Source organism: Podarcis vaucheri, assembly GCF_965113315.1.
Source record: "Podarcis vaucheri genome assembly, chromosome: 4".
In the NCBI taxonomy this organism is placed as follows: Eukaryota; Metazoa; Chordata; class Lepidosauria; order Squamata; family Lacertidae; genus Podarcis; species Podarcis vaucheri.
The window spans coordinates 81,547,958-81,573,996 of NC_138762.1; the positions used below are offsets into that span (position 1 = coordinate 81,547,958).

The 26,039-nt window shown below is 41.8% G+C and overlaps 1 protein-coding gene and 1 long non-coding RNA gene across 7 annotated transcripts in view; one reads left to right on the plus strand and one right to left on the minus strand.

Moving 5' to 3' along the window:
- LOC309530200 overlaps positions 1-26,039 on the minus strand; it is a 101,558-nt gene that overhangs the window by 46,389 nt on the left and 29,130 nt on the right. The window contains exon 1 of one of the 5 annotated variants that reach the window (XR_014218668.1): positions 957-1,344. The exons of the other annotated variants lie outside the window; for them this stretch is intronic. This is a non-coding gene — a long non-coding RNA (uncharacterized lncRNA). Of the gene's footprint in view, positions 1-956; positions 1,345-26,039 lie in introns of those variants that run through there. 5 annotated transcript variants of the gene reach the window in all.
- LOC309530178 (uncharacterized protein C13orf46 homolog) lies at positions 6-21,629 on the plus strand. 2 transcript variants are annotated; one of them, XM_082218894.1, is made up of 8 exons: positions 9-297; positions 3,081-3,132; positions 3,742-3,841; positions 5,619-5,670; positions 7,318-7,361; positions 16,490-16,554; positions 19,799-19,881; positions 21,523-21,629. In XM_082218894.1, exons 1-7 carry the CDS (start codon positions 93-95, stop codon positions 19,869-19,871), a joined length of 591 nt encoding a protein of 196 aa, XP_082075020.1. In that variant the 5' UTR covers positions 9-92; the 3' UTR covers positions 19,872-19,881; positions 21,523-21,629. The 2 variants fall into 2 exon arrangements, with proteins under 2 accessions (XP_082075021.1, XP_082075020.1); XM_082218895.1 differs by lacking the exon at positions 16,490-16,554 and having other exon boundaries at positions 6-297.

Below are 26,039 nucleotides of genomic sequence, written 5' to 3' on the forward strand. Positions count from 1 at the left end.
CTGTGTGAACAAAAGTCACATGTTTTCAAGGCAACACATTTAAGAAATGTATCAACAGAGAGTCCTACATCACTTCTCCATGTTCAGCTAACATGAAGAACCAAAAGATGTCAAAGGCTGCAAGCATAGCACACAGGAAGCGTTTGCAAGGTGTGCCTTTTGCAACAAAACTATCACCAGGGTCCCACCGGATTGCAGAAACGTCAGATCTTCACAAATGCAAGACGGTTAGGCTCAGTGGTCACACGCTTAAGCCTGAGCTAGCTGGCCTAATCGAAAAGACATTGCAGGAAGCTGGTAAGTAACTTAGCAAGCAAATCTGTTTTTGTAAAAAATCTGAGAAAGGAATAGCTTTTGATTCATCTCTCTGTTTCCTTACTGTCCTACAGTCCTGGAAAGCAATTAGTGTTGCCAGAGAGCTAATCTGAGAAGGGATTGGCCAATGTCACACTTTCCACCTTCAAAGTGGACCATGAGCTGATTCTCTCATTCTTATGTTGATACCTTTGGGAGGCCAGGTATCTTTTCCAGAAGCAGATAAGGCCCATAGTTCATCAGTTGCCAAACCCCAGTATGCACTACTCATTTGTTATACAAAAAACATCTCACGACAGTTTACAGCAAAAATCATGCAAGAGATTAAAAGGCAGCAAACAACAAAACACTGGGAGGAAAGTACCCTAAGCAATGAACCTGATTCTTCAGGGGTAGTGCAGCCCCAGGCAGAACGGGTGCCACTTTTCCAGGCAGAGGAACCACCTATTAACAGTGTCAATCTTGAGCTTAAGTTTGATGGCCATTACCCAGTCCAACACCAGAGTCATATTCACCACCACTTGAGATTAAAATATATTCTGCCCTTCCTCCCATGGAGCCCAGGGTGGGCAACACAGAAATGATGATACAATTAAAACATGGGGAAACAATTCCAGTACAGATGCAGATAGATAACATACTCCAAAATTCCAGATGCTCCCACTCAACAGTTTTATGTAGATGTTGAATAAAATGGGACACCAGGCTGAACCCTGCAGAACCCCATGCGACGGCACTTTTCCACCCTGGCGCCACTGGGCCGGCCCTCACTTAAATATAGTGCAACTACCTCACAGTACACCAATTACACGAATTTCTACAAATTACCCCAGATTATCTTGTGGGGGACTTGTGTGAGGGAAAACTTAATGATTTGGAGTCTCAGGCAGGATTTGATAAAACGAACAAGAAAGGTTTTATTAAACAAAGGAAGTTTATGACACAAAATGGATGCTTCAGGTTATGTTATTTCAGGCAACTGTTCACCTAATAATATTTATACTAAATCTAACTGCTGTTATGGACTTCTAATCAGTTACTTTGCTTCAGGTAGATGTTACAGGTTTTTAGACTAAAGAGTAAATGCTCAGCTTCTTTCTCGTTATTTGACTTCAGTTCTTTCTCAGTTGTTGCACAGCTGTTGCCGCTTAATAATTTGGTTCTTAGACAAGGTGGTACTACCTGTCAATTACACACCCCTTTGACAACCCTACTCCTGAGGTAATCCAAGTAACAGACCCAAAGGGATCACCACACCCCTCTTAACTGGTTTGGGAGTCTTCTCTTTTTGTAGCAGAATCTCTCCCCTCCTGGTTGGAATGAGACCTAAGTAGACTGTATCTTTCCAGCTTCTACTTCTCCTGGCTCAGCCTCAGCCTCCCAGTTAATTCCTGGCCTATTACTCTTACAGGACACCACACACTGTCCTGCACACTAAGCGCAGAGACTCCTTTCTCTAGCTTGTGATATATTCCTCAAGGGTGGATGTTTCTACCCAGAACCAAGTCTCTCTCCCCTCACTCCCTATCTCCCAACCTGAAACCTGTCTCTCCAAATCCTCTCCTTTTTCAACTCCCCCCCCCCCCCGGAACCCTTAACCGTTTGCTAGCAGGGAAAAAGAAAACAAAAACACTTGGTGACCCAACCTGTCCAGCAAAACAAACTTTTCTGTCACACCCCACGAGGAAGGCTCTGTGGGTTGAATTATCTTCCCACAGCACTACCTTCTGATCTGAAGGGGGTTGTCAACACCACTTCTGAAGCCACCTCTGTCAACTCAAGACAGGGAAAGTGCTAGGCAGCAAGTCGAGCAGTATACCAGCAGAATCTTGAATCAGCTCATCCAACACAAGATGTAAACGTTCTAGATTTGCTCCCTCCTTTCTGCATTTCCACTCCTGTTGTTTCAGGTCCCTGAATTTCCTCCTGCTCTCTATCTAGTGTTATGTACTGAAGTTCTCACCCTGGGCCAGCAGGGGGATACTGTAGATAGTTATGCAAATGAAGGATCGAAAGTGGCGTTCAGTGATTGGATAGTTTGTATGCAAATGAAGGATCGAAAGTGACATTCAGTGATTGGATAATTTTAGAAAATGGCAACAGTTACATTGTTCTGGAGCTCTATATAAGCAGGCTGACTGAGCTCCTCAGGTCAGTTCTGTTCCAGCTTACAAATAAAGAGCTGCTTTGGAAGAATCGCTGTGTCGTCTGATATGTTTGCCCACAACTTAACATCTAGTCTGCCCTGTTTCACTCATGTTCCCAACTACTATCTCTTGCTAGTAGACAGTATAAATATTTTTCTCCCCGCCATCTTTCTGACAGCAATATATATATATATATATATATATATATATATATATATATGTGTGTGTGTGTGTGTGTGTGTGTGTGTGTGTCTCCTTAGGTCCCTGTAAGCATTTTCCTATCCTGCAGCTTGTCAACTTTAATCACTTCCCTGTGTTCTATGCCTTCCTCAGGCCTTAGGTTTCTACAAATTCCATTGATTTGTTATCAACCAAGGCAGGAGGTGAGGGAGGCTTCATTTCTCTTGGTTTTACTAGAGTAAGTTTAGCTTCCGATCTGCTGTCCAGTCACTACCATCTTCCACAACCATTCATGATGCACATTGCATTGTTGGCTCTACTAGGGTACCTTGGGATTGTTTTGTTTTATGATGGGAGAATGTAGCCCTCAAAAAGAAAAAGCTCGATTTGTGCCTACATGTGACAGTGTTTATGGAACGTTTATTTCCCCTTTTCTAGATGTTTCGGGCACAGAGAAAGGCGCACAGAGGACAGAAGAAGACCTTAGCTGGTAACAAAGTATAGCTCAGCCTAGTCTAAGCAGAGTTGTGTACAGGGGACTAGAATAAAGAGTAATATTCAGTAAAGAGCCATTTGCCTCACTTCAGTGTGCTTCACGAAAAGCAGGAGACACATCCTAGGTGCTGTGAATTCCTGTAGTACAGTAGTTCAGAGACTAAGCTATGAATCAGAAGCCCCTGGTTTCAATCTTGCCTCTGCCATGAACCCACTAGGCAGCCTTGGAAAAGCTGCTTGCTCTTCACTTCAGTTCTCCCCTCTACAATACTGGGGAAGATTATAATCTTGGTGAGTGTACAGGGTTGTTGTAAGGATTACCTCATTATAATGCAAGCGAAGTGCTTAATTATTACACCTAATGTTATAATTGTATTTACATCAGGATGGTTAGCATCTCCTCTCTTGCACACGCAAACATGTGTAAGTTGCAATAAGCAGGGTCCAGATTTAAAAGCATGTTCTTTTTGTCCCAGATGACTGTTTAAATAAGGTGAGAAATGCCAGCAAAAACTTTTTGCTACGAATTAAATACCTCCGTTCAGTTGTTCAACCAGATCACTATAATAAAACTATTGATATGTTGATGTCTCTTCCTGTGCAGTCTTAACGAGATCAAGAAGAAAGTGTATGACAATAAAAAGGATAAAGAAAGTGGTCGGGAGCAAGATGAATCTGCTAAAGTGGAAATCAGTGAAAAAACGGTCAGGAAACACAAAAATTCTAAGTACAAGTAGTTCTGTGTTTATTTACTTGAGGGGTTGGGAAACTTTTCCAGCCCAAGGGCTGCATCCTCAAGTGGGAAACTTTCCAAGCACCACATGCCAATATGGAGTTCCAGTTTGGACTCCAAACCCATTCCCATAAATGGTGTGTGTGTGTGTGTGTGTGTGTGTGTGTGTGGACAGTTAGATTATATATCATGTTCTAGGATAGTCATCCATAATTATTTCATGCTCGCCAACATTTCTTTGATGAAAATAGGGATGTCCTATTCCTTTATTTATTATTTAGTATTATATTTTATTTATACTCCACCCATCTGACTGGTTTGCCCCCCAGCCACTCTGGGTGGCTTCCAACATAAATAAAAACATAATTAAACATTTTTTAAAAACCTTCCCTATACAGTGGTACCTCGAGTTACAGACGCTTCAGGTTACAGACTCTGCTAACCCAGAAATAGTACCTCGGGTTAAGAACTTTGCTTCGGGATGAGAACAGAAATCACATGGTGGCGGTGCAGCAGCAGCAGGAGGCCCCATTAGCTAAAGTGGGACCTCAGGTTAAGAACAGTTTCAGGTTAAGAACGGACCTCCAGAACGAATTAAGTTCTTAACCCGAGGTATCACTGTACAGGGCTGCCTTCAGGTGCCTTATATAGGTTGTATAGTTACTTATCTCCTTGGCTCGGGGGTCACGTTACTCCACACCCTCCAACATTTCTCCAATGAAAACGGGGACGTCCTAAGGAAAAGCAGGACATTCCAAGATCAAATCAGAAACTGGGACAGCTTTCCGTATATCTGGGACTGTCCCTGGAAAATAGGGACACTTGGAGGGCCTGTTATTTTGATGTATCCAGTTGTTAAGTATTTTACTGAAGCCAAATAGAAATAGCATTAGCAGCAGCATTCAGAACAAAATGTTGCTCAACAAGGCCACCCCGGATATTTAATTTATTTGAGCTATTTATGTGCCACTAAATCACTGGAGTTTCTAAGTGGCGTACATAAAAAGAAAAAATTCAAAAACATGCAGTGGTCCAAATAAAGTCAATCATAAAAAAGAGCTTTTTAAAAAAACCTACTTGGGATAGAAAAGTAAATACAGTATGACAACCCTACGGACATTCTCCAGGGAGGGCCCTGCTGGAGTTCATCAGAATCAGGCCCACCATAGATGTGAAAGGGGGTGGGGGAGGAAATACAAATTGTATGGGAAACTCTGGGAGTACAATTATTGGGAGAAATGTACTTTCCCTGCAGAATGTGCTCCTTCAAGGACTACAAGTCCCAGAGTTCTTCAGTTCTAGTCAGTTTTCCTGTGCACAGACAAAGAGAAGCCAATAGGTTGTGGCAGCAGAAGGGTGGGACCAACCCCGCAAAAAAGAGGGACACTGAGATTTCAGGACCAGTGCTTGAATTGACAGGCCTTGCAACAGGTGTGGGTAAATGAGTCCAGCCTCTGCTCCCTATAGAACTGGCCGTAGATCCCAGGAACGTGGTCTAAAGGGCATTTGTCACTTGTGGGTTATACACAAACACACACACACACACCATGTTGCTATGGCTGGCTCGAAACACGAACCAGGTCGCCATAAATATAACAGCACTGATTTTTCTGTTAGTTTTCCCAAAACGTACATTGGGGAAAGGGAGCCTGTGCTACAAGTTCATATTGGGCCCAGACTAGAGAAATTAGGCTTGCTTGCTTCTTAAAAACGCAGCACACTTAACCTTCTGCTTTTTAAATCTGTAGAAAGCAAAGTCAGATGCTGAAATGGAAGACGTTCTTCTGGAGATGAAGGCAAGTAATACTCCCAGGAAGAATGGCTCAATATTCGGTTTTACTTTCATCAGCAGTGAAGCAAACGGATTGTTTTGAGAGATACCAAGGGCGTGGACGGAATCTGAAAGAAGATTTCTCAAATCTGTTCCAGTCCACAGAGTGCTTCCTTCTCATGGCTATTCGTCTGGTGTGTGTGTATGCCGAGAGATTGTGCTATCTCTGCAGTAGATAATAGGCTAGCCACCTTTTTTGCCTGACACAGATTCTGTCCTATAAAATATGGGGCAAATTCTGCATCCATTTTCTTGATCATGTTTACAACAACCTCAAGGAAAATATACAACCAACCAGTATAACGTTTGGTAACGCAGAGCAGAAATGAACTTTGATTTTACAATTAAGATAGTTGGTGCAGAAAAATTTGCTGCCGATCATCACAGTAGGATCCCCGAGCACTTTCTCCTGTGTGACAGAGTCCATTTTGGCCCCTTGATACACCCCAGAGCTGAGGCCAATGAAGTTGGTGTGCAGCTTGAAAAAAGTAGAGAAAAACTCCAGACAAATGCAATAGAACACTGTTGAGTGCTGATTATCAAGCTTATTCAGCTGCAGTAAAGATAGCAAAAATCTTTTGTATTTTGCTATAAATGAAAAGATGCTCAAATATATGTAATGTACCTCTAAGCAGAGAACCAGAGAAGTAAGAATATCTCTGTCCAGAATGCTGTCATTATAGGTACATTCTACCTTCTTGTATTTTAGTTCCAATCCTATAAAAAACATCTTAAAACTATACAGTGGTACCTCGGGTTAAGAACTTAATTCGTTCCGGAGGTCCGTTCTTAACCTGAAACTGTTCTTAACCTGAGGTACCACTTTAGCTAATGGGGCCTCCCGCTGCCCTCACACGATTTCTGTTCTCATCCTGAAGCAAAGTTCTTAACCCGAGGTACTATTTCTAGGTTAGCGGAGTCTGTAACCTGAAGCATCTGTAACTCGAGGTACCACTGTATACCAAATGTGTAGGCTTGCAGCTCTGCTGATTTTTTTTATTTTATATTTAGACTGCAGTTCCCACCATCTCTCATCAATGGCCATGCTGATGGGGACTGATGGGAGGGCCAAACGTTCGCCATCCCCAGTTTAAGAGATTGATACCGTATCCTTCAACATTTAAGCATTAAGCCTGCAATGAAATAAGTTAAGCCAAAAACGTGACGATAAGCTTTGTGATGGCTGAAATGCCTTCGCCATTGCCACTTTTCTGCCCCTTCCACACCCCACTATTGTCCCAATATCAATCTGTCTTAACAATTATTTTGCAAGTTGCAGGGATACCATTTATGAAGGTAGCTTTGCTGACCTCAAATAACCTGCTGCACTACCACCATGCTCCAATTTTGCTCCCAAGGCCGCCAATGTTAACAGATGATGACATTGACTTAACACAAACACATGTGATAAAAGCCTTGAGAACTTCCCTAGTCCTCTTCTAAGGACCTAACTCACTTTACATGCAAGCCATGTAACATAAGCCCGCCATATGTTTTTTCCCTAGGAAGAGCACCTGTGACGTTTTCATTACACCCATATGTGTGTGTGTGTAGTTTCATCTTAAAGGTATCTTACAACTTGGTTCTCTCTTATTTTATGTTCCTCTTGCAGAAAGACTTGTCATTTGTGGAGATTGATTTGAGAGATAGAGTCGAAGAGGTAGGCATAAGTTGTGTGAACATACTTTTGACTTGCTATATTTTCGTGAAGGGAAGATGCAAGTGTGATGAATGGATACATGCAGGAAATGCTATTTTTCTAGAAAAAGAATTGTAGGAACTCACAATGAACGCCTCCCTTGTTCTCTTATAATGGCAATGACACCCACCCGAGAGGGGCCAGAACTGAGTTCCGGCTGGGGGGGAAAGCCCTGCATGCAGACAACCATGGATTCTTCTTCCCGCTATGTTAAATTTCATTTATTGAAAATATTTGTATCCTGCCTTTCTACTTGACAACAGATGTTGAAGGTAGGTGACAAAAAAACCACAAAATGAAAACAAGTTGTTTTTCTTAAAGGCTGTGATAATTGACGAAGGCTTCTGGGGACCGATGATATAAAATATCCTGTCCTCAGCCCCAAATGCAACATTAGAGGCATCATTCACTTATGTTCTGTAGCGTGCCCTATGACCAGAATGCTTCCCATTTTAGATATCATTTATTTTTAGTAACGCAGATCGTGGGAAGTCATTAGCTGAATTCAAACTCCCTTGGCATTTATAAAGAGCAGTAATTCACCAGGAGCCGAGTGGGCTCTGTCTGCAGCACCTTAAGTTTATTGATTGAAAGGTGATCAGTGGTATTGATTATTAGGAAGAAATTGTTAAGAAGTGGGGATTTTTTTTTTTAGTTCAGGCAACCTGAAAGTAAGAGAATGTGATAGTCATGAAATTACTAATGGTGCAAAGAATGTGAAGGGATTTTTTAAATATATTTTTTATTTATTCAGACTGCCTTATACCCTGCCTACTAACTGAGATTTTTGAGGGGCTTCCAATATATTTAAAATATAGTAAACTAAGTGTATGATCACAAAAAGAGCATGCAAGCTTCCTCTGGCCCAGAAATGGCTGCCAAAGCAGCTGGATGACAGATCAGGACTTCCTCACCCAGCTGTTGCTGAGCTTGCCTTCTGGCAGTGGTAAAAGATGCAGAAGGAGCTAGTGCAACAAAGGCGTCAGAAGCCTCCCCTCAGTCCCCTAAGTTTCTTCAAAATGACTGCTGTTAGTCCCTCACAGGCCAAGGTTTCCTCACTGGACAGCAGTTGCTCCAGTCCTCCAGTGCCGCTCTGCAGCACTTCTGGCCTGGAAATGGCTGCCTGAAGCAGCCAGGTATTAGTCGTTCACAGAGCAGGACTTCCTCGCCTGATTCTGATGTCTCTCACAGCTTTGGGCTCTGGTGGCAGATGCAGAAGGTGCTGGAACATTCTCCAATATTCCAGCTTCTGCTTTGCAGCTGAATTCGCTGGCCTGGAAATGGCTGCTAAAGCATTCACCCCAAACCCTCCAAGTGTCCCTATTTTCCAGAGACAGTCCTGGATTTACAGAAGCCGTCCTGGTTTCTGATTTGATCCCAGAAAGTCCTGCTTTTCCTTAGCATGTCCCCATTTTCATCAGAGAAATGTTGGAGCTATGTAACCCTGGGGCTAAGGAGATATGTAGCTATACAATCTTAAGAAGACATCTGAAAGCAGCCCTGTACAGGGAAGTTATTTTAATGTTTAATGTTTAGTTATGTTTTTATATGTGTTGGAAGCTGCCCAGCATGCCCAGATGAGTGGGTATAAATAATAAAATAATAGTTGTTATTATTATTATTATTATTATTATTATTATTATTATTATTATTATTATTGAATAGGACATCCCTATTTTCATCAGAGAAATGTTGGAGAGTATGTCATCCAATGAGTGTGAGAAAGGAAGTATTTTTTCACGCTGCATTGTTACCTTATAGAGCTACTTTGGACATAATATTGTTCTGAAATATGACAAAAAGCCTAAGTGACCCTCAGACCTGTATGCTCCCCATCTTGGAAACTGAATGCTAGACACCATTGGGTCTGATCCAGCAAGACAACAGCTATCTTATTAAGATACTGTGTTGTCTGGTGACTTTTGACACAGTACTAATCACCTAATGGCATTGCGGCACTAGGTTCATGAGCTCTTGATTTGTCAAAGACTTGCGCCTCACATTTATATGCAAATCCTCCAGGCATCTTTCAAGTCAGATTTGTATGTTCACACATACCTGAAAGTATGCAACAAAATTCATGTCACTGTGGATACTGTGAAATGTTTTTTGTGGGAGAAGGTACAAAACATGGCATCACACTTTATATAAAACGTGATGACTCCACATTTCACTGTATGCAGTGTAAACCTAACTTCAATTTAGGATTAGCTGACAACAGTCTTGAATGGATGGAGAGGTCCTCATCTGTCTGTATCAATAAGCACATTCATCCGGATTAGGTTGTATAACCAATCTTTCTTGCAGGTTTGGGGTGAATGCCTTGTTGCACTTAAATACAAACACTATTACCTGCCTTTCTGTCAGACCCTTAAGGCAGCTTGCAATACAAAAATTGAAGATAATTTTAAAATATCAGCAATATAAAATATTACCAGTGGGGTGGGGAGGGCAGGAATTAAACTTATCAGAATTACAATAGCATGTTTGGCAAAAAGAACCTTAAATCTAAAAGTCTAGTTGAATTGCCTCAGGTTCACATATCATAAACAATCAAGCCTTGCAAGTAGAAAGAAATTGTTTCAGCGTTGTCGAGACTTCCGGAGGCGGCGCGAAGCAAGCAATGGCGGTCCTCTTTGCGCTGCGAAGAGGGGCTCCGCAGAAAAGGGTCGTTCGCTGCGGCAAAGCGACGACCCACTAAGAAAAACCACGAGCAGAGTGAGCTCGTGGCCGTGGGATCCGGCGGGCACCTAGAGCGACCCCCAAAACGAAGAAGGGACCCCGTAAGGGGCTCCGGAAGCGCGGAGGGGAAGCGGTGCTGTGGATTCATCGCTCTTTCTGCGGGAGTGAAGCCGCGCGGCTGTTGCGGATGAGCGCCGACCTTTCTTCCTTTTACATTGGATTACAAACCAACTACTCGTGAGTAAGATTTACTCAAAATTGGATTACAAATTTATGAATTTGGCTGAAAGCGGGAGGCGAGAAAAAGGAAGTCCGTCTCCCGAGGATGCTAGTGATCAAAAGCAAAGATTTGACAAGCTGGAAGCAGTGCGGAGAGATTTTAAAGTGAGACATCATACGTTCGGAAAAGTCGGAAACTGAAGCAGGCAAGTTACTTTTATTTCCTTGCTATTTTCTGTACCTTATTTGGGGACTTTCTCCTCTACTGGACTTTTCTAAATTCTAAAGACTTTAAAACCCCCAGTCCCGGACTTGCAGTGGGACAAAAGGCTACTTTGCGGATACATTTATAAATTTGAAATGGACACTTAGAGGCATTACTGTTGGATACAATTAAACAACTGTACTTTGCACCTTTTAAGAAACTTATGGCAATATTGTGAGAGCTCTGCTAGAGGGAAAAGGTCTTTTCCAAGGATCATCGTTAATTTACTTAACTTAAGGAACTTTAATGGCGTCTGAAATTTTGTTTCTTCTTCCCTGAATTGCAACATTACTCCCTCTAGTGGAACTTGGGACTTACAATTTCCTGAGAACCAACTTTGCTTTGTCTTTCTGTGGTTAGATTGTTTACGCTTGCGCCTGCCTTTCTCATGAAACTTTTGACAGTCTGACCTTGAATCCAAAGACAGGTGTGGAATGAGCGACAGGGTAAAAACAAGAGCTGCGTCGAAGGCAGGGAAAGGCAAGCTGACACAAACAACCCTGTTTTCTCAGGGACGTAGATCTTCAGTCCCTGCTGTTTTACAGACTGCACCCTCGCCAACAACACCAGCTGAAGAAGCTGAACAACCAATAGGTGAGGATATGGCATCTGGAGGATCTAACACTCTTTTAGAGGAAATGTTACAACAATTCGCAATTTTGAACAAAAAAGTGGATGATCAAACTGCAAAAATTGACTTAGCCACATCTTCAATTACCAAACTTTCGGAACAGGTGGCCAAGCATTCACAAGATATTGGAAACTTAAACGACGCAACATCTGAAAATCGAAAATTGGCGGAGGCTGCGATTGGAAAAGCAGAGGCTGCAGCCAAAGGAGTGGAGGAACTGAAAGGAGAGGTAAGACCGCTCCACAAACATATTACAGACCAGCAGGCCTACCTGTCTTTGGTGGAACTGCGAAACAGGGAAAATAACCTGAGATTACGCTCTATCCCAGAGATTGAGAAAGAGGATTTGACCGGCTTTTTAACGGCAGAATTTTCCAAATTCTGGGGTATAAACCAAGACACAGATTTCAAAATAACGACTGCATTTAGATTGGGAAGAGTCGTCGGGAAGGACAGGCCTAGAGACTGTTTGATTATCTTAAGGACTAAACAGGAGAGAGACAAGCTACTTGATCTACACTTCAATAAAGCACTTGTGATCCAGGATAGAAGAGCACAAATTTACAAAGATATCCCTAAACAATTACTGGATCTAAGAGCCAACTACACTGACCTAACTGGACTTTTGAGAGGTAACGGAATACCTTACAGGTGGGAGTTCCCACAAGGTGTCTTATTTAAATACAAAGGAAAGAAGATAAAAATCAAAACGAAAGAGGATTGCCAGAAGTTCCTACACGATCACGGAGAAGACCTACAGAAAGGAGCAGCTATTTGGCCACCACCAGAGTTAGGGAAAGAGTTACCACCTTCGGACTCGGACAAAAAAGAGGACACCCCACAAGAGTAACAACAGATTGATACAAGATGTCTCTGCAGCTGTATAGTTGGAACATTAATGGCGCGAATTCCCCAGAAAAACGCAAACGGATCTTCCATATCCTAAAGAAAGAGAATTTGGATATAATTTGTTTGCAAGAAACCCATGTGACAAGGGTACACAGGAAGGTGTTAACAAATAAAAGATTAGGCCAAGAATTTATCTCATCAGACAGAGTCAAGAAGAGAGGCGTGGTGATTTACGCCAAAGAGACTCTTTCACCGAAACTTTTGTTTAAAGATGAACAAGGAAGAATCCTGGCTATTGAGATTTCGACCCAAGGAGAGAAAATTTTGATATTAGGAATTTATGCACCAAACGAGGGGAAATCAGAATTTTATAAGAAGCTGCATGAGACATTATTGGACTATCTGGACTATTCTAACATCATTATGATGGGAGACATGAATGGGGTTGTCTCTACTTTTATGGATAAGTCACAGAACCAGAATTTGACTAAAGATGGAAGACTACCAAAAACTTTCTTTGAACTAACTGACAATATGGATTTAATTGACTCATGGAGGACGAGAAACCCCCTAGGTAAAGAAGGAACTTTCTTTTCTGAGGCCCACCTGTCATGGACAAGGATCGACCAAATTTGGACAACTAGAGGGCTGGCACCTAAGACCACAAAAATAGAAATCTGCCCAAAGACTTGCTCCGACCATAACGCTCTGAAAATGGAAATGAGATTTACTACTGCCGACTCCTTCAGATGGAAAATGAATGACAACCTGCTAAGAGATCAAGAGATTGTAAAGAAGGCCCAAAAAGCTTTAAAGGACTATTTTGAAATCAACTTGAACACCTCGGTGGAAAAAAGAACAATCTGGGACGCGAGCAAAGCTGTTATGAGAGGGTTTCTGATACAACAGAATACGATTAAGAAAAAACTCTGGAATGGTAAAAAGGACAAGATATTGGAGAAGATAAGAGACGGCGAGAAAAAATTAAGATTAAACCCAAAATCCAAAGAGACCTTAAGAGAAATTAAATTCCACCAGTCACAATATGCGCAACTGATTAACCAAGAAGTGGAATGGAGAATTAAACAAATGAAACAAAGATCATTTGAATCGGCGAATAAATGTGGGAAACTGCTAGCTTGGCAGTTGAAAAAGAGACAAAAATTAAACTACGTTACCAATCTAGAAGTTGAAGGAAAGAACATTCAGAAACCGGGAGAAATTAGAAAGTGTTTCCAGAAATACTTTAAAAAGCTGTATACACAAGGACCCGAGGATGTAACCGAGATAGAACAATTTTTGAAAGAAAATGGTCTTCCAGAAATATCTCAAGAGAAGAGATCAACCTTGAATTGTAAAATAACACAACAAGAAATCGAGGATGCCATTCAGAATATGCAGCTGGGCAAATCTCCAGGACCTGATGGACTTACCTCCAAGTATTATAGGACGTTAAAAGACTATTTGATACAACCACTAGAGGAGGTTTGTAACCAGATTATGGGGGGAGGGAAGGCACCAGATACGTGGAAAGAAGCATTCATCACATTGATACCTAAAGTGGAAACTGAAAAGACTCAACTCAAGAACTACCGTCCCATCTCACTCCTAAATGTGGATTATAAAATATTTGCGGATATTCTGGCCAACAGATTTAAAAAAGTATTAAATGAGATAATCCATAAAGACCAGGCCGGCTTTCTCCCAGGTAGACATTTGTTTGACAATACCAGGAACATTATTGATATCTTGGAACTTTTACAAACAAATATTAACACCAAAGCAGTAATGATCTTTATTGATGCGGAGAAGGCCTTTGATAACATTTCTTGGAAATTTATGAAGAAAAATTTGGAAGGGATGGGAGTGGGAAGGGGGTTTGAGAATGGAATAGAAGCAATCTATTCAGAACAAAAAGCTAAGTTGATAGTGAACAATGTGGTGACAGAAGAACTTCATATTGAAAAAGGAACACGACAGGGGTGCCCCCTATCCCCCTTATTGTTTATTTCAGTCCTGGAGGTTTTGCTGAACATGATAAGGGAGGATCGGCAGGTACAAGGAATACGGGTCGGAGCGAAACAATATAAACTGAAAGCATTTGCAGATGACCTGGTTTTAACACTACAGGAGCCAGAACCCAGTACAAAAAGAGTTTTAGAACTGATCCAGAAATTTGGTCGGGTGGCGGGCTTTAAGTTGAACAAGCAAAAAACTAAAGTCTTAGGGAAAAACTTGACGGCCATGGAAACAGAAGGGTTTCAGAAAGAGACAGAACTAAATATTGTTAAGAAAGTGAAATACCTGGGGGTCAATCTGTCTTCCAAGAATTTGAATCTATTTAAAGATAATTATGAGAAATGTTGGTTAGAAGTTAAAAAAGATTTAGAAATTTGGTCAAGACTGAAATTATCCTTGTTAGGCCGAATTGCAGCTATAAAGATGAACGTTTTGCCAAAGATGTTGTTTTTGTTTCAAGCCTTGCAGATTGTGGACAGAGTGGAATGCTTTGGAAAGTGGCAGAAGGACATTTCTAGGTTTGTCTGGCAGGGCAAAAAGCCCCGAATAAAGTTTAAGATATTAACTGATGCAAAAGAGAGAGGGGGGTTTGCCCTGCCGGACCTAAGGCTATACTATGAAGCGGCAGCCTTCTGCTGGATGAAAGATTGGATTCTATTAGAAAACACTGATGTCCTAGATCTGGAAGGCTTCAACAATTCGTTAGGTTGGCATGCGTATTTGTGGTATGACAAGGGTAAATCATATGGAATGTTTAAAAACCATATTGTCAGAAAAGCAATATATATGGTCTGGAAAAAATACAAAGACTTATTGGAAAGCAAAACTCCGAGGTGGATCTCACCAATAGAGGCCAAAGCTCGGAAAACAACCAATATGGAGGCTTATTGGCCGAAATATTGGGAAATAATAGAAAATATTGAAGGTAACTGGAGATTGCAGAGCTTTGAAAAACTAAAGGATAAGGTGCAAAATTGGCTGCATTATGCCCAAATTAATGAGGTTTTTAAGCTAGACAAAAAAACAGGTTTCCAGGTGGAAAAATCGAAACTTGAGACAGAGTTGCTTGAACCAAAGACCAAGTTATTATCGAGAATGTATAACTTGCTGCTTAAATGGAACACTCAAGATGAGACAGTTAAATCAGCAATGATAAAATGGGCTCAGGACATTGGTTATAATATTATGTCTGATGACTGGGAAAGGTTATGGACTACCGGTATGAAGTTTACTGCATGTAATGCTTTGAAAGAAAACATAATGAAAATGGTATACAGGTGGTACATGACCCCGGTTAAGCTAGCTAAGATTTACCATTTGTCCGATAACAAATGTTGGAAATGCAAGGAAGCTGAGGGAACATTCTTTCACCTCTGGTGGACCTGCCCAAGACTGAAGGCCTTCTGGGAAATGATCTATAATGAGTTAAAAAAGGTGTTTAAGTACACTTTTCCCAAGAAACCAGAGGCCTTCCTTCTGGGCATTGTCGGCCAGAAAGTGTCTAAAAAAGATAGAACTTTTTTTATGTACGCTACAACAGCAGCAAGAATTCTTATCGCTAAGCATTGGAAGACCCAAGATTTGCCCACACTGGAGGACTGGCACACGCAACTGATGAACTACATGGAATTAGCCGAGATGACTGCAAGGATTCGAGACTTGGGAGAAGAAGCAATGGAGGAGGACTGGAAAAAATTCAAAGACTATTTGCAAAAGTATTATAAGTTATATGAAACATAAGATGTCGTGTGATTGGGAATCTAGCCCCAGTAACAAAACTTAATTATTTATGAAATTTGACAAGATTTATGAAAGAATTAAGGTTTAAATGGGTAAAAACGATATTATGGTATATTGCTCAGAGTATATATTGATCAAGAGATTTAAATTTAAACTGTAATTGAAAATAGAAAGAAACATATGAAATAAGGATATAATTTGCTGATAAATCTATTGTTAAGAAATGCATTCTGCGAGGGATGGGGGAAGTCCAATGGAAATTTGAAATGAGTTATCGAAATGGTCGTGTTTTTCTTTTTCCTTTTTTTCTGGTCTTTTTTTTTTCTTTTTACTTTTTGATCTCTTTGTTATTTCTGTAAAAAATGTAATAAAAATTATTATAATAGAAATTGTTTCAGCGTTGTCTAGCCAAGATTGCAAGCGCTTTTCCATGACATACAAAGAGAGGCCTGAATTAAATACACCATTTGTCCAAAACTAGCAATGCAATGAAGCTTTTTTCTTTTCTTTTAAAGGAATAATTTCACTGAAGTCACATGTTTTGAACTGTGCATGACCCTGGAGCAAGTTTTTTTTTAGCAAAATGTTTCCCAGAAAAGAACTCTGCTTGTTTTCGCTGTTATAGATTATTAGGTTATAGCATTAACAAAGAATTCACTATTTCTTAAAATTTCTCTGACTCAGAAAACTGAAGAAATCTTGACAGAGGAGAAGCAGCATGCAAAGGAAGAGGAATCTCCTGAAACGCTGTATGGCGGTATTTTTACTTGTTGTGCAAGACACTGGTGGGAAAGGCCAGCTTAAAAAATGCTTAGTTTTACAAAAATGTGGCTGTGGGGGTCCAGAATAGTGGAAGTCATTTCATTCCTAGATCCTAAATATGTTTGCTTGGCTCTTTTTGCCACATTAATTTCATTGCTGCTTACTTCCCAGTAAAGCAGGCTTAGGCTAACAGCTGTAGGTTTTGCTCTCTGGACGTTTTTTTGCATGCTATCTTTCCCAGTTGGCAAAAAAAGGTGTTTACATTTGTTCATATGCAGGAAAATGTGTCATGCTACTTGTGGTTCCCAATCAACAACAACAGTGGGCAGATCTATACCAGGCATCTAAAGCATGCTCGATGTACATGTAAAGCACACAGCTTCTCTCAAAGAATCCTGGGAGCTGTAGTTTGTTCAGGGTTGCTGGGAAATGTAGTTCTTTGAGAGGGCAATTACAGTGGTACCTCGGGATGCGAACGGGATCTGTTCCGGAGCCCCGTTCACATCCAGAAGCAAACGTAAGTAGCGGCAACACGTCTGCACATGCGCGCATCACTTTTTGCCGCTTCTGCGCATGCGCGTGATGTCAGTTTGAGCGTATGCGCATGCGCGAGCAGCGAAAACCGGAAGTAACACGCTCCGTTACTTCCGGGTTGCCACGGAGCGCAACTTGAACGCACTCAACATGAAGCATACTCAACCCGAGGTACAGTTCCAGGGATGCTTTGAGGAAAGTCATGTGCTTTAAATATGCCTTAAATGTATGGTGTTGTAAAGGTGTTACTACATGTTGTTACTATTCAGAAAGTAGCATACAGCAGTTGCTAGATATCATCAGAGGGAGAGTGTTCATGCCCTCTTGTGGGCTTTGCATAGGCATTGTGGGCACAGAATGCTGGGATATTCTGCACTGCAGGGGGTTGGGCTTGATGACCTTTGGGGGTCCCCTTCCAACTCTACAATTCTATGATTCTACATACATAAGAAGAGTTCTCCAGGATCAGACCAAAGGCCCATCTAGTCCAGTATCTTGTTCTCACAATGGCCAACCATTGTTGTAAAGTGCAATATACAATTGTGACACTAGGTATGGCGACCGTGAGCTACAGCAAATTCAAAGCATTTTTCAAAACGATTTTTTAAAAAAAGCATTTTTCACAATGTTTTTAACATGCATCTAGATTCCACACCCAGGTGGTTTCTGTGGTTGTTGTTGGACTATCTGGGAGAATAAATCAGATGCTATTAAATGGGCTTACTGATTGGGCTTGTGCAGAATTCCTCTTAGTGGCTGGTTATAAACATTTCAAAAATTATATTTGGAATAGCAGCAACCTGGTAAATGATTTGATATTTTCCCATCCCAGTCTTCCCCGCTATCCATCCGTTCCTGATAACACGGATTGCTAGATACTTTGACCACTAGGAGGAGCAGGTCCCATATGCTAACTGCTATGGCCTATGTACACTGCTTTGTCTTCAAATAATACATGTTCCAAATATTTTGTTAGAACATTATTAGCTGCGTGTTGCCTGTGGTTGTTCAGAGTTGTCTTCAAAGGGCTGCAGGCTGACCCTTGCATTAGATAGCTGGCTTACCTGATTTTACTGCCAGGGAGGATGGCAGGTGCTCAGGAGAAGGTCTGTGTAGCTCAGGGGCAAAGCATGCACTTTGCATGCACAAAGTTCCAGGTTCAATCCCCAGCATCCCGAAGGAGGTCTGGGAATGTCCTCTGCCTGAAAACCCTAGAGGGATGCTGCCAGTCAGTGTTGGCAAAGCTGGGGTAGATAAAACAATGACCTGACTTGGTTTAAGGCAGCTTCCTATGTTCCAATAAGATTTTCTGCTTCAGGCACCAAAATAACTTGGGTACACACTTTGAATTGATTGGGGGGGGGCATGGAATGCTATTTGCTGCTCTGCCTCAGGCAGTAAAATATATAGGGCTGTCTTTGCTTAGCGGTACTTTCTTTTTTATTAAAAAACAACCCCCAAACAAGTTATGGATTGTTCTGCTTTTAAGTGTGCCTAGAATTGCAGTCTCACTTGACTTCTTGCTTCTGTTTGTTAAGATGAGTCAGTGAAGCCAACAGTTGAATAATGTGAGAAAACTCGGTAATTCGTTTGCAGGAATATGGCTGTGTCATAAGACGGGTTCCCAAAACAGTGGTGCATTATCGGTGCTTTGCCTCTGAGCTACACAATCCTTCCTCTGAGCATCTGTCAATCAAATCAGTGGGATTTATTTATTTTTAACAATTTCAATAGGTGCTGGATTGTAACCATCACTCTATAGCCTTAGCCTGTGAGAGGGATGGGCTTGTGTGCTTGTAGGTCAGTGCTGCTATTCAGTCTTTGAAATTCTCATCCAGCACATGTATTACTACTATTCATTACCACATTTGTAACACATCTTCCCCTTGAGGAGGTCAGGGCAGTGTGATTGGGGGTTTCCTCATTTGTTCCTAACCTGTGATGTAGGTTAGGCTGAGAGATAGTGATTCACCCCCTGGTTAGCCAGTGAACCTCATGACTAAGCAGAGATTTGAACCCGGCTCTGCTTTGTCCAAGTCCAACACTATCTACCGCACAATGCTGACTCACATACCACCTGCCTTTAGAATATTGTGGGTCCACTTAAATGGATACTAGGCATTTGCCATTTGTGTTCTTCCAGATCCTCACACAATGCTATTATACAGGGAGAGCCGGCATGGTGTAGCGGTTAGAGAGTCGGACTAGGAGTGGAGAGATCCACATTCAGATCCCCACTTGGCTATGAAGCTCACTCGGACTATCAGTCATCCCCTCTCAACCTAACCTACCCTCACGGGTTGGTTGCGGAGATAAAATGGAGATAGCCAGTGAGGAAGAACCACAAAGGTTGTGCGCTAAGACTCAGAGGAAGGGCAGGATATGAATATTAAAAAAATAAGTATCTTAGGCCACCAGATCTCCTTCCCCAACACTGCTGCTGTCACCAAGCCAGATAGGTAAAGGAAGGAAAAATGTGCTGCAGGACCTTGTTGAGAGGTCCATGGAGGAATATTCTCAATTCAGTTCTTTTCATCTTTCCTTATTGTACTTGTTGGCTATCGATCTCTTGCCTTTATGCTGCCCTAATTTAGTCGGTTTCCCCTTTGGAGCTACATTCTTGACACTTAAGAAATCTTTGTTCTAGATTATGTCCTAATATATGTAGAAATGAACTGTGGGAATTTACATTTGCAGGCCCGAAAGCAGCTGGCTGTGCTGTCTTCCCATCTGGACGAGGCAGAAGAAGCGGAAGGAAAAACAGGAGTAGCCACAAATTGGTTAATATCACCACATGGGTAGCACCGTGGGGGATGGGACGTGAATAGATGGGATACTTATGAGGGTGGTGGGGTGCAGAGGCATTGGGGATAAGGAAGGAAATTGTGGCGGCTGTAGCAGCCTCATTCAGCACCTCTCTATACCACTGGGCTGAGGGAGTTTTAGGCAGCTGGAGCTGCGCTGCTTTCTGTGCTGCCACCAGTCTCCCTTTGCCATCTGCTGCTGCCGCCGCCACCCATCCCATTCCACCCTTTGGCAAGATTTCAGGGAGAGAGGCGCCAGCAAGGCATGGAGCAGGTAGGCTTGTGCACTTTACCCTACTATCCTCTGGCATAGCCACGAGGAGATTGGGAGAATCCACTTTTGTTTTCTGCTAACCTCAGGTTACCACCTTATGCTAAACAGGACAAGCTATGGTTTGTCCTAACAAACCCAAGAGCAAATCATTGTTTCTGACCCTGGCTTGTTTCGATAAAAGCATAGCTAAAACTAGCTCCAGTTCTCCTGTTTAGATGAAACAATGAATTGCAGTTAGCTAAGAAAATTGGAAACGAGCTCTTCTGTGTGCACATAATGCTAAACTATCGTTTAGTGTTGTGTCCAAAACTTCAAACCAGGTCACACAGTTAAGCATGCCTAAGGACATGTTTTGTTCTGTGTTGACCCTAGCCTATGCCTTCAGTGCTTTTGCACATTTTAGACTCGCTTGCAGCAATCTACAAACAAGCTGAACGTAAAAGATATAAAACAGTTTCCATCTAATACTTTGTTTGTACCTGTGTGTGCTTTTTGGAGCATAATGGGTGCAGACATTACGTCAGAATCCTCTTTCACCCTTCCCCTTAACACAGGCATAGGCAAACTCGGCCCTCCAGATGTTTTGGGACTACAACTCCCATCATCCCTAGCTAACAGGACCAGTGGTCAGGGATGATTGGAGTTGTAGTCCCAAAACATCTGGAGGACCAAGTTTGGAGGTGCCTGCCTTAAAGATTATAAATGCTCACAAGAAATCTCTTTTAGTCTTAGAGTTGCCAACTTTTCATTTCAAAAAGACTAGCCTTCCAGGTGAGAGGCCGGGGGGGTGAAGGATTCAGCAGACTGGTGTGTTATGATGGTAGATTTTGCCAAGTGCAAGGTGCCAACTCTAACAATAAATTTGATAAGAGTTGTATCTAACTAGTCATACTCAGAGTAGACCCATTGAAATTAATGGACATGACTGAGTAGAACTTAGTTGGATACAATCCTCAGTCTTACCACATGACTCTGTTGCTTTTACTGTAATATAGAAATTACAACAAGCCTTCAAGCTGGCTCCAAAGTTCACTGACTCAACACTTTTTAAACTGCTAGACAAGACCGGTTATACAAACCAGACCAGTAAAATTCTGGCCAGCTGGCAATCCTATCCATTCCACAAAAATATATTTGCCTGTTTGCAAGAAGAGGTTTGTTTCAATGGTGAGCTCATGGTTTCAAAATGTTTATTGGTCATCTCAGAATCACCCAAGTGGAGTCAGTGGAAGATAACCAGGGCAGGGAAGATGCGGGAACTTTGTATTGGGTATATCTGTTTGAAAGTCGAATTACCTCTGTTGTACATGCTGATTATTCTGTATGTCCTTCAATCCGTACAGGACTCCAGCTTTTTAGAATACAAGGCCCAATATGAAATGGAAGGAAAACCAGTGCGAAATGGTCAGCTGAAGAATAGGCGACGAATAAACTAAAATTCAGAACTAGACTAGTTGTTCCTTCACTTTATCTGAGGTACCGCAACAGGCTGCCCGGTCTTTGCATTCTGATAAGAGACAGTGGATTCAAAAGATAAAGCATGGTGTGGAAATACAGTGGTACCTCGATTGTCGAACATAATCCATTCCAGAAGACCGTTCAACTTCCGAAACGTTTGACAACCGAGGCGCAAAGGGCTGGCTGCAAAGTCAATGGAGAAAATTGGAAAAAACCACAGCAGAAGCCGTTCTACTTCCGAGGCGTGTTCGAAAACGAAAGCAATTACTTCTGGGTTTTCAGCGTTTGAAAACTGAAATGTTCGGCTTCCGAGATGCTCGAAAACCAAGATACCACTGTATAAGAAAAACAGTCCTTAGTATTTGGTCATGTATATGTAAATGTGAACATACGAAGCAGTGAATCTAAGAGCGTTAGACCCTTAGTCTACATATCTCAGTGTTGTCTACTTTGACAGTTTACCCTAAATTCAGGTTATTTATGAACAAGTTTAAAATGTTACAAGTTAAAAATGCATTGAGAATTTATTGTGAAACTAATGTAACCTGGGGGTGCAAATCTCAAGGGAATGGCTTTTCACAAAGCTACATTAAGTGCAAAGAAATTTGCTTTTAATGGGTGTTGGAAAGAGGCTGTTAAAAAGGAAACCTTGCACAGATTGTGGGTCAGGTAACTAAATTCTATGATCTTTTCAGAGGAACTTGACATATGTGCAGTATTTATCTCCTTAAAACTTCACTCTTATCTATGCAAGTCAAGCCTACTTGCAATGCAAGTTCTTTTCCAAGTACCAGGGCATTTAATACAGCTAAAACTGTTTTAAAATCAAGAATGGATCAAGCTGAAAAAGTGTTTCATTATCAGAAAGTTGCAAAACGCCCTCATTGCTATCACACAAGCCTCATTTCCAAATGCTATGAAAAGCTTATTTGGCCTTGAAGCAATTCCACTGGATATGAATTCTGTTTGCAGTGCTGGTGCACATACAAGCTTTCAAAGTAGTAAACTTTGTTTTAGTCAGATGATTTAGCAGAGCTGAATTGGGGAGATAATTTCTTTTACAATGAAAAGGCAAAGCCCCTACCCTCCCAGTTTTGGGAATGTTTGCACACTTTTTGTAAAAAGGTGTAAAACTGTATAAAGAGGTGGGTCTCAAGAAGCAAGGGGAACTGCTGAGACACAACACTCTTCTGCCCCTGTTGCATGTTGTTTACTATTAGCTGGGGTAGTTGGGAGTGTGCATGACTGTACCACAGAAAATAATGTCATGCAAATGGACTGTAGCCCTATTCGGATGCCCATCTGAATCAGAGTGTGACCATCTACACTGCACCGCATCAGAAAAATGTGCATCTCTATATTCACATTCTGACTCAACTAAACTTAAATAAAATGTTATGACCAGAACTGGATCCTGACAAATTATTGCAGTGAAATATCCAATACAGCATTGCCTGGAGATATGGGCACATTCCTTCTTCCTCACTCCTGCTGTCAGGGTGAGACCAATTGTGTGTTGTTGTTTTTAACTCCAGTGGCATTGTCATACAGCAAAATCTGAGAGTCTGATTGTTCCATGATTGGTTATGATCAAGTAGTAAAGAAGCCCTTTCGAGTTAGACAACATCAGGCAAAGGGGAAATAGCCATGAAAAGGCATGAAAGAAGAGAATAAACGTCGTTGGTTGGGGTTGTTTTGGTTTTTTTCAGACGCTTCACCTCCCAATTCCTGAAGCACCAGCTTTTGCACCTAAAATCAACCCCTCGCCCACAATTGCCATCACACTAGTTTTAAACATGAAATCTTCCAGCATAGATGTGGAGAGTGTATAGAAAATGCCTATTCCTAAGGTGTGAAATGCAACACTTGTATCATTTCCTGAGTGAAAAACAAGGTCTTGCTTTCCTTCCCCTCCAAAATTTCATTTTCAGACCCTTTCTGTGCACGGCATATTTATTCTAGATACAGATATATAAATAGCCGTTACCGAACCAGTAACCATGGGAATTAATAGAGTTCACAGCTGGGTTCTAAATGGACTCCTTACATCTCCCTCCCCTCCCCTCTTCAGAACACTTCTCTTTCAAAGAGCAAGAAGAGTCGTTTGGAAAGAGACATGGAGAGAGACTATGGCCAGACCTGCAGACATAGGATCTCCACCAGCCCTCTCGCTTTAAAGTTTAAACAGTGTTATTCAGACAACCCCTGACATTTCCTGGTACACGTCGTCCTTTTTTCCTTCTGGCAACAATATGAAAACAATAAGCCTGATTCTACTCTACTGTAAACTGGTGGTGATAGGGATCCAAGAGGACTCGTTTAAGAAGAGCTGCATTAATTCAGAAATGCATAATATGATATGGTGCTTCTTTCCAGACAGGCTCAGCCATAGGTAATCTCTTGTTCCCATATGCCAAGGGATAGCTGGGCCCTGTACTTAGTAGAAAGCAAGCTCCTTGAATATACGGAACCAAGAGAACAAGTTGGGAACCTGTAGGTTCTACTTAACCAGAGAAGTCAATGGCTGGCTTTAAACAAGCCAACCTAACCAATAATCTCACCCCTGGAGAAAGGCTGAGGTGCAGATGTGGGAAATAAATACATCTCACTTTCATTGCATTACCTCAGGGGTAGCTAAACTTGGGGCATGTAGATGTTGGACTACAAATCTCATCAACTCTGGCTATCATGGGACCATCTGGAGAGCCTAGTGTTGGCCTAGTGTTGGTGGTAAAGGTAAAGGGACCCCTGACCATTAGTCCAGTCGTGGCCGACTCTGGGGTTGTGGTGCTCATCTCACTTTATTGGCCGAGGGAGCAGGCATACAGCTTCCGGGTCCTGTGGCCAGCATGACTAAGCCGCTTCTGGCGAACCAGAGCAGCGCACAGAAACGCTGTTTACCTTCCCGCCAGAGCGGTACCTATTTATCTACTTGCACGTGCTTTTGAACTGCTAGGTTGGCAGGAGCAGGGACCGAACAACGGGAGCTCACCCTGACGCAGGGATTCGAACCGCCAACCTTCTGATCGGCAAGTCCTAGGCTCTGTGATTTAACCCACAGCGCCACCCGCATCCCTTCAATACGGTACGCTGAAGTGTTTTAATTATATTCGTTTTGTGACTACTGTTACTACTAGATGTTAATTTCCTTCTCCCAGAAAGGCCAATACTTTTTGTTAACGGGGCTGCCCCAATGAAGTAACACAGCCATCAACTTTCTATCCAATTTTTTTAAAAATACAATTGTTTTTATTACAGATTATCTTGGGTTGCAACCTTTTCGGACATCAGTCCTATAAGAAATATGCAACATAACGAAACAGGTACATTATAGGACACCCCAGAACTAGCTCTACTGAATATTTTCCAAGACAATAGCACACACTCACACCACAAAGCGCTTATAACCCAACTTACTCTCAGCAGCCAGGAGCATCATAGTGAGACCATGGAGGGACCTATCAGATGTGAACCATGGACCACTGGTACCAAACTGTAAGGGAAACAGCCTTACTAGAAAAGCTAACCAACAAACCAGAAATGGGGACAAATAAAACAGGATGCCTTCACCCCGGTGTGGCACATGGTCCAACAAGACTTTCCATCCAATCTTCAGTGTCTACACATGTAATTTATGGAAAGCTTGAGGTTAGGTTTTTTGGCAAGGTCTCAGATAGATCAACAGAGACATCTGCTGGTCAAAGGAAACATAAGAGTTGCAAAAATATCTCTGCTTGTGTTGGGTGGTGTTTTAAAACAAACATACTACTCTGTCTACACACAACTGCTGACGCCACACAACTGCTGCAGATACAGTATTTTGATGCTGTATCACCGTTCGCCCACAGCAAACCACATAGGACCTGAGAGAGCAGGGTTCAAATCCTGACTCAGCTGCAAAGCTCACTGGGTGATTTTGGGCTAGTCACTCCCTCTCAGCCTAACCTACCTCAGAAGATGGTTGTGAGAATAAAACAGGGGGAGAGAATTATGTACTCCACTTTGAGCTTCATGGAGGAAAGGTGGGATAGAAATGTAAGAAACTGAACAAACAAATCTGTATCTTTAAACACCTGTGTGTGTGCCTGGGAGCTCAAATTGGGCCGGGAGTTCCTGATGTGTGAACATGGGTGTTTAAACACATGCAGGCATGGTCATCTATGTGTTACAATTGGGAGTTTACAATTGGAAGATTCAAACATTTTGTCTTTGATATGCTTTTATTTGTCAAAGTGCATAAACAGGACACTTTATCTTGGCTTCAGTTTAAGCAGGGCAATTTAAAATGCTATTTGCTAGCTCTTCCCACAACTGACAAAAAGCAGGCAGATCAGCAAAAAATAAATGAAAACAGTAATATATCCTGAAATTTGGAACATTGGGATCTGTGGTTTGAGCTGTA

Excerpts from the sequence above, each read along its gene's own strand:
- LOC309530178 (XM_082218894.1), top strand. The coding sequence starts at position 93 with ATGAAGAACCAAAAGATGTCAAAGGCTGCAAGCATAGCACACAGGAAG. Across the intron at positions 3,842-5,618 it reads TGGAAATCAGTGAAAAAACG|AAAGCAAAGTCAGATGCTGA; the intron begins GTCAGGAAACAC and ends TTAAATCTGTAG. Across the intron at positions 16,555-19,798 it reads GAGGAATCTCCTGAAACGCT|GCCCGAAAGCAGCTGGCTGT; the intron begins GTATGGCGGTAT and ends TTACATTTGCAG.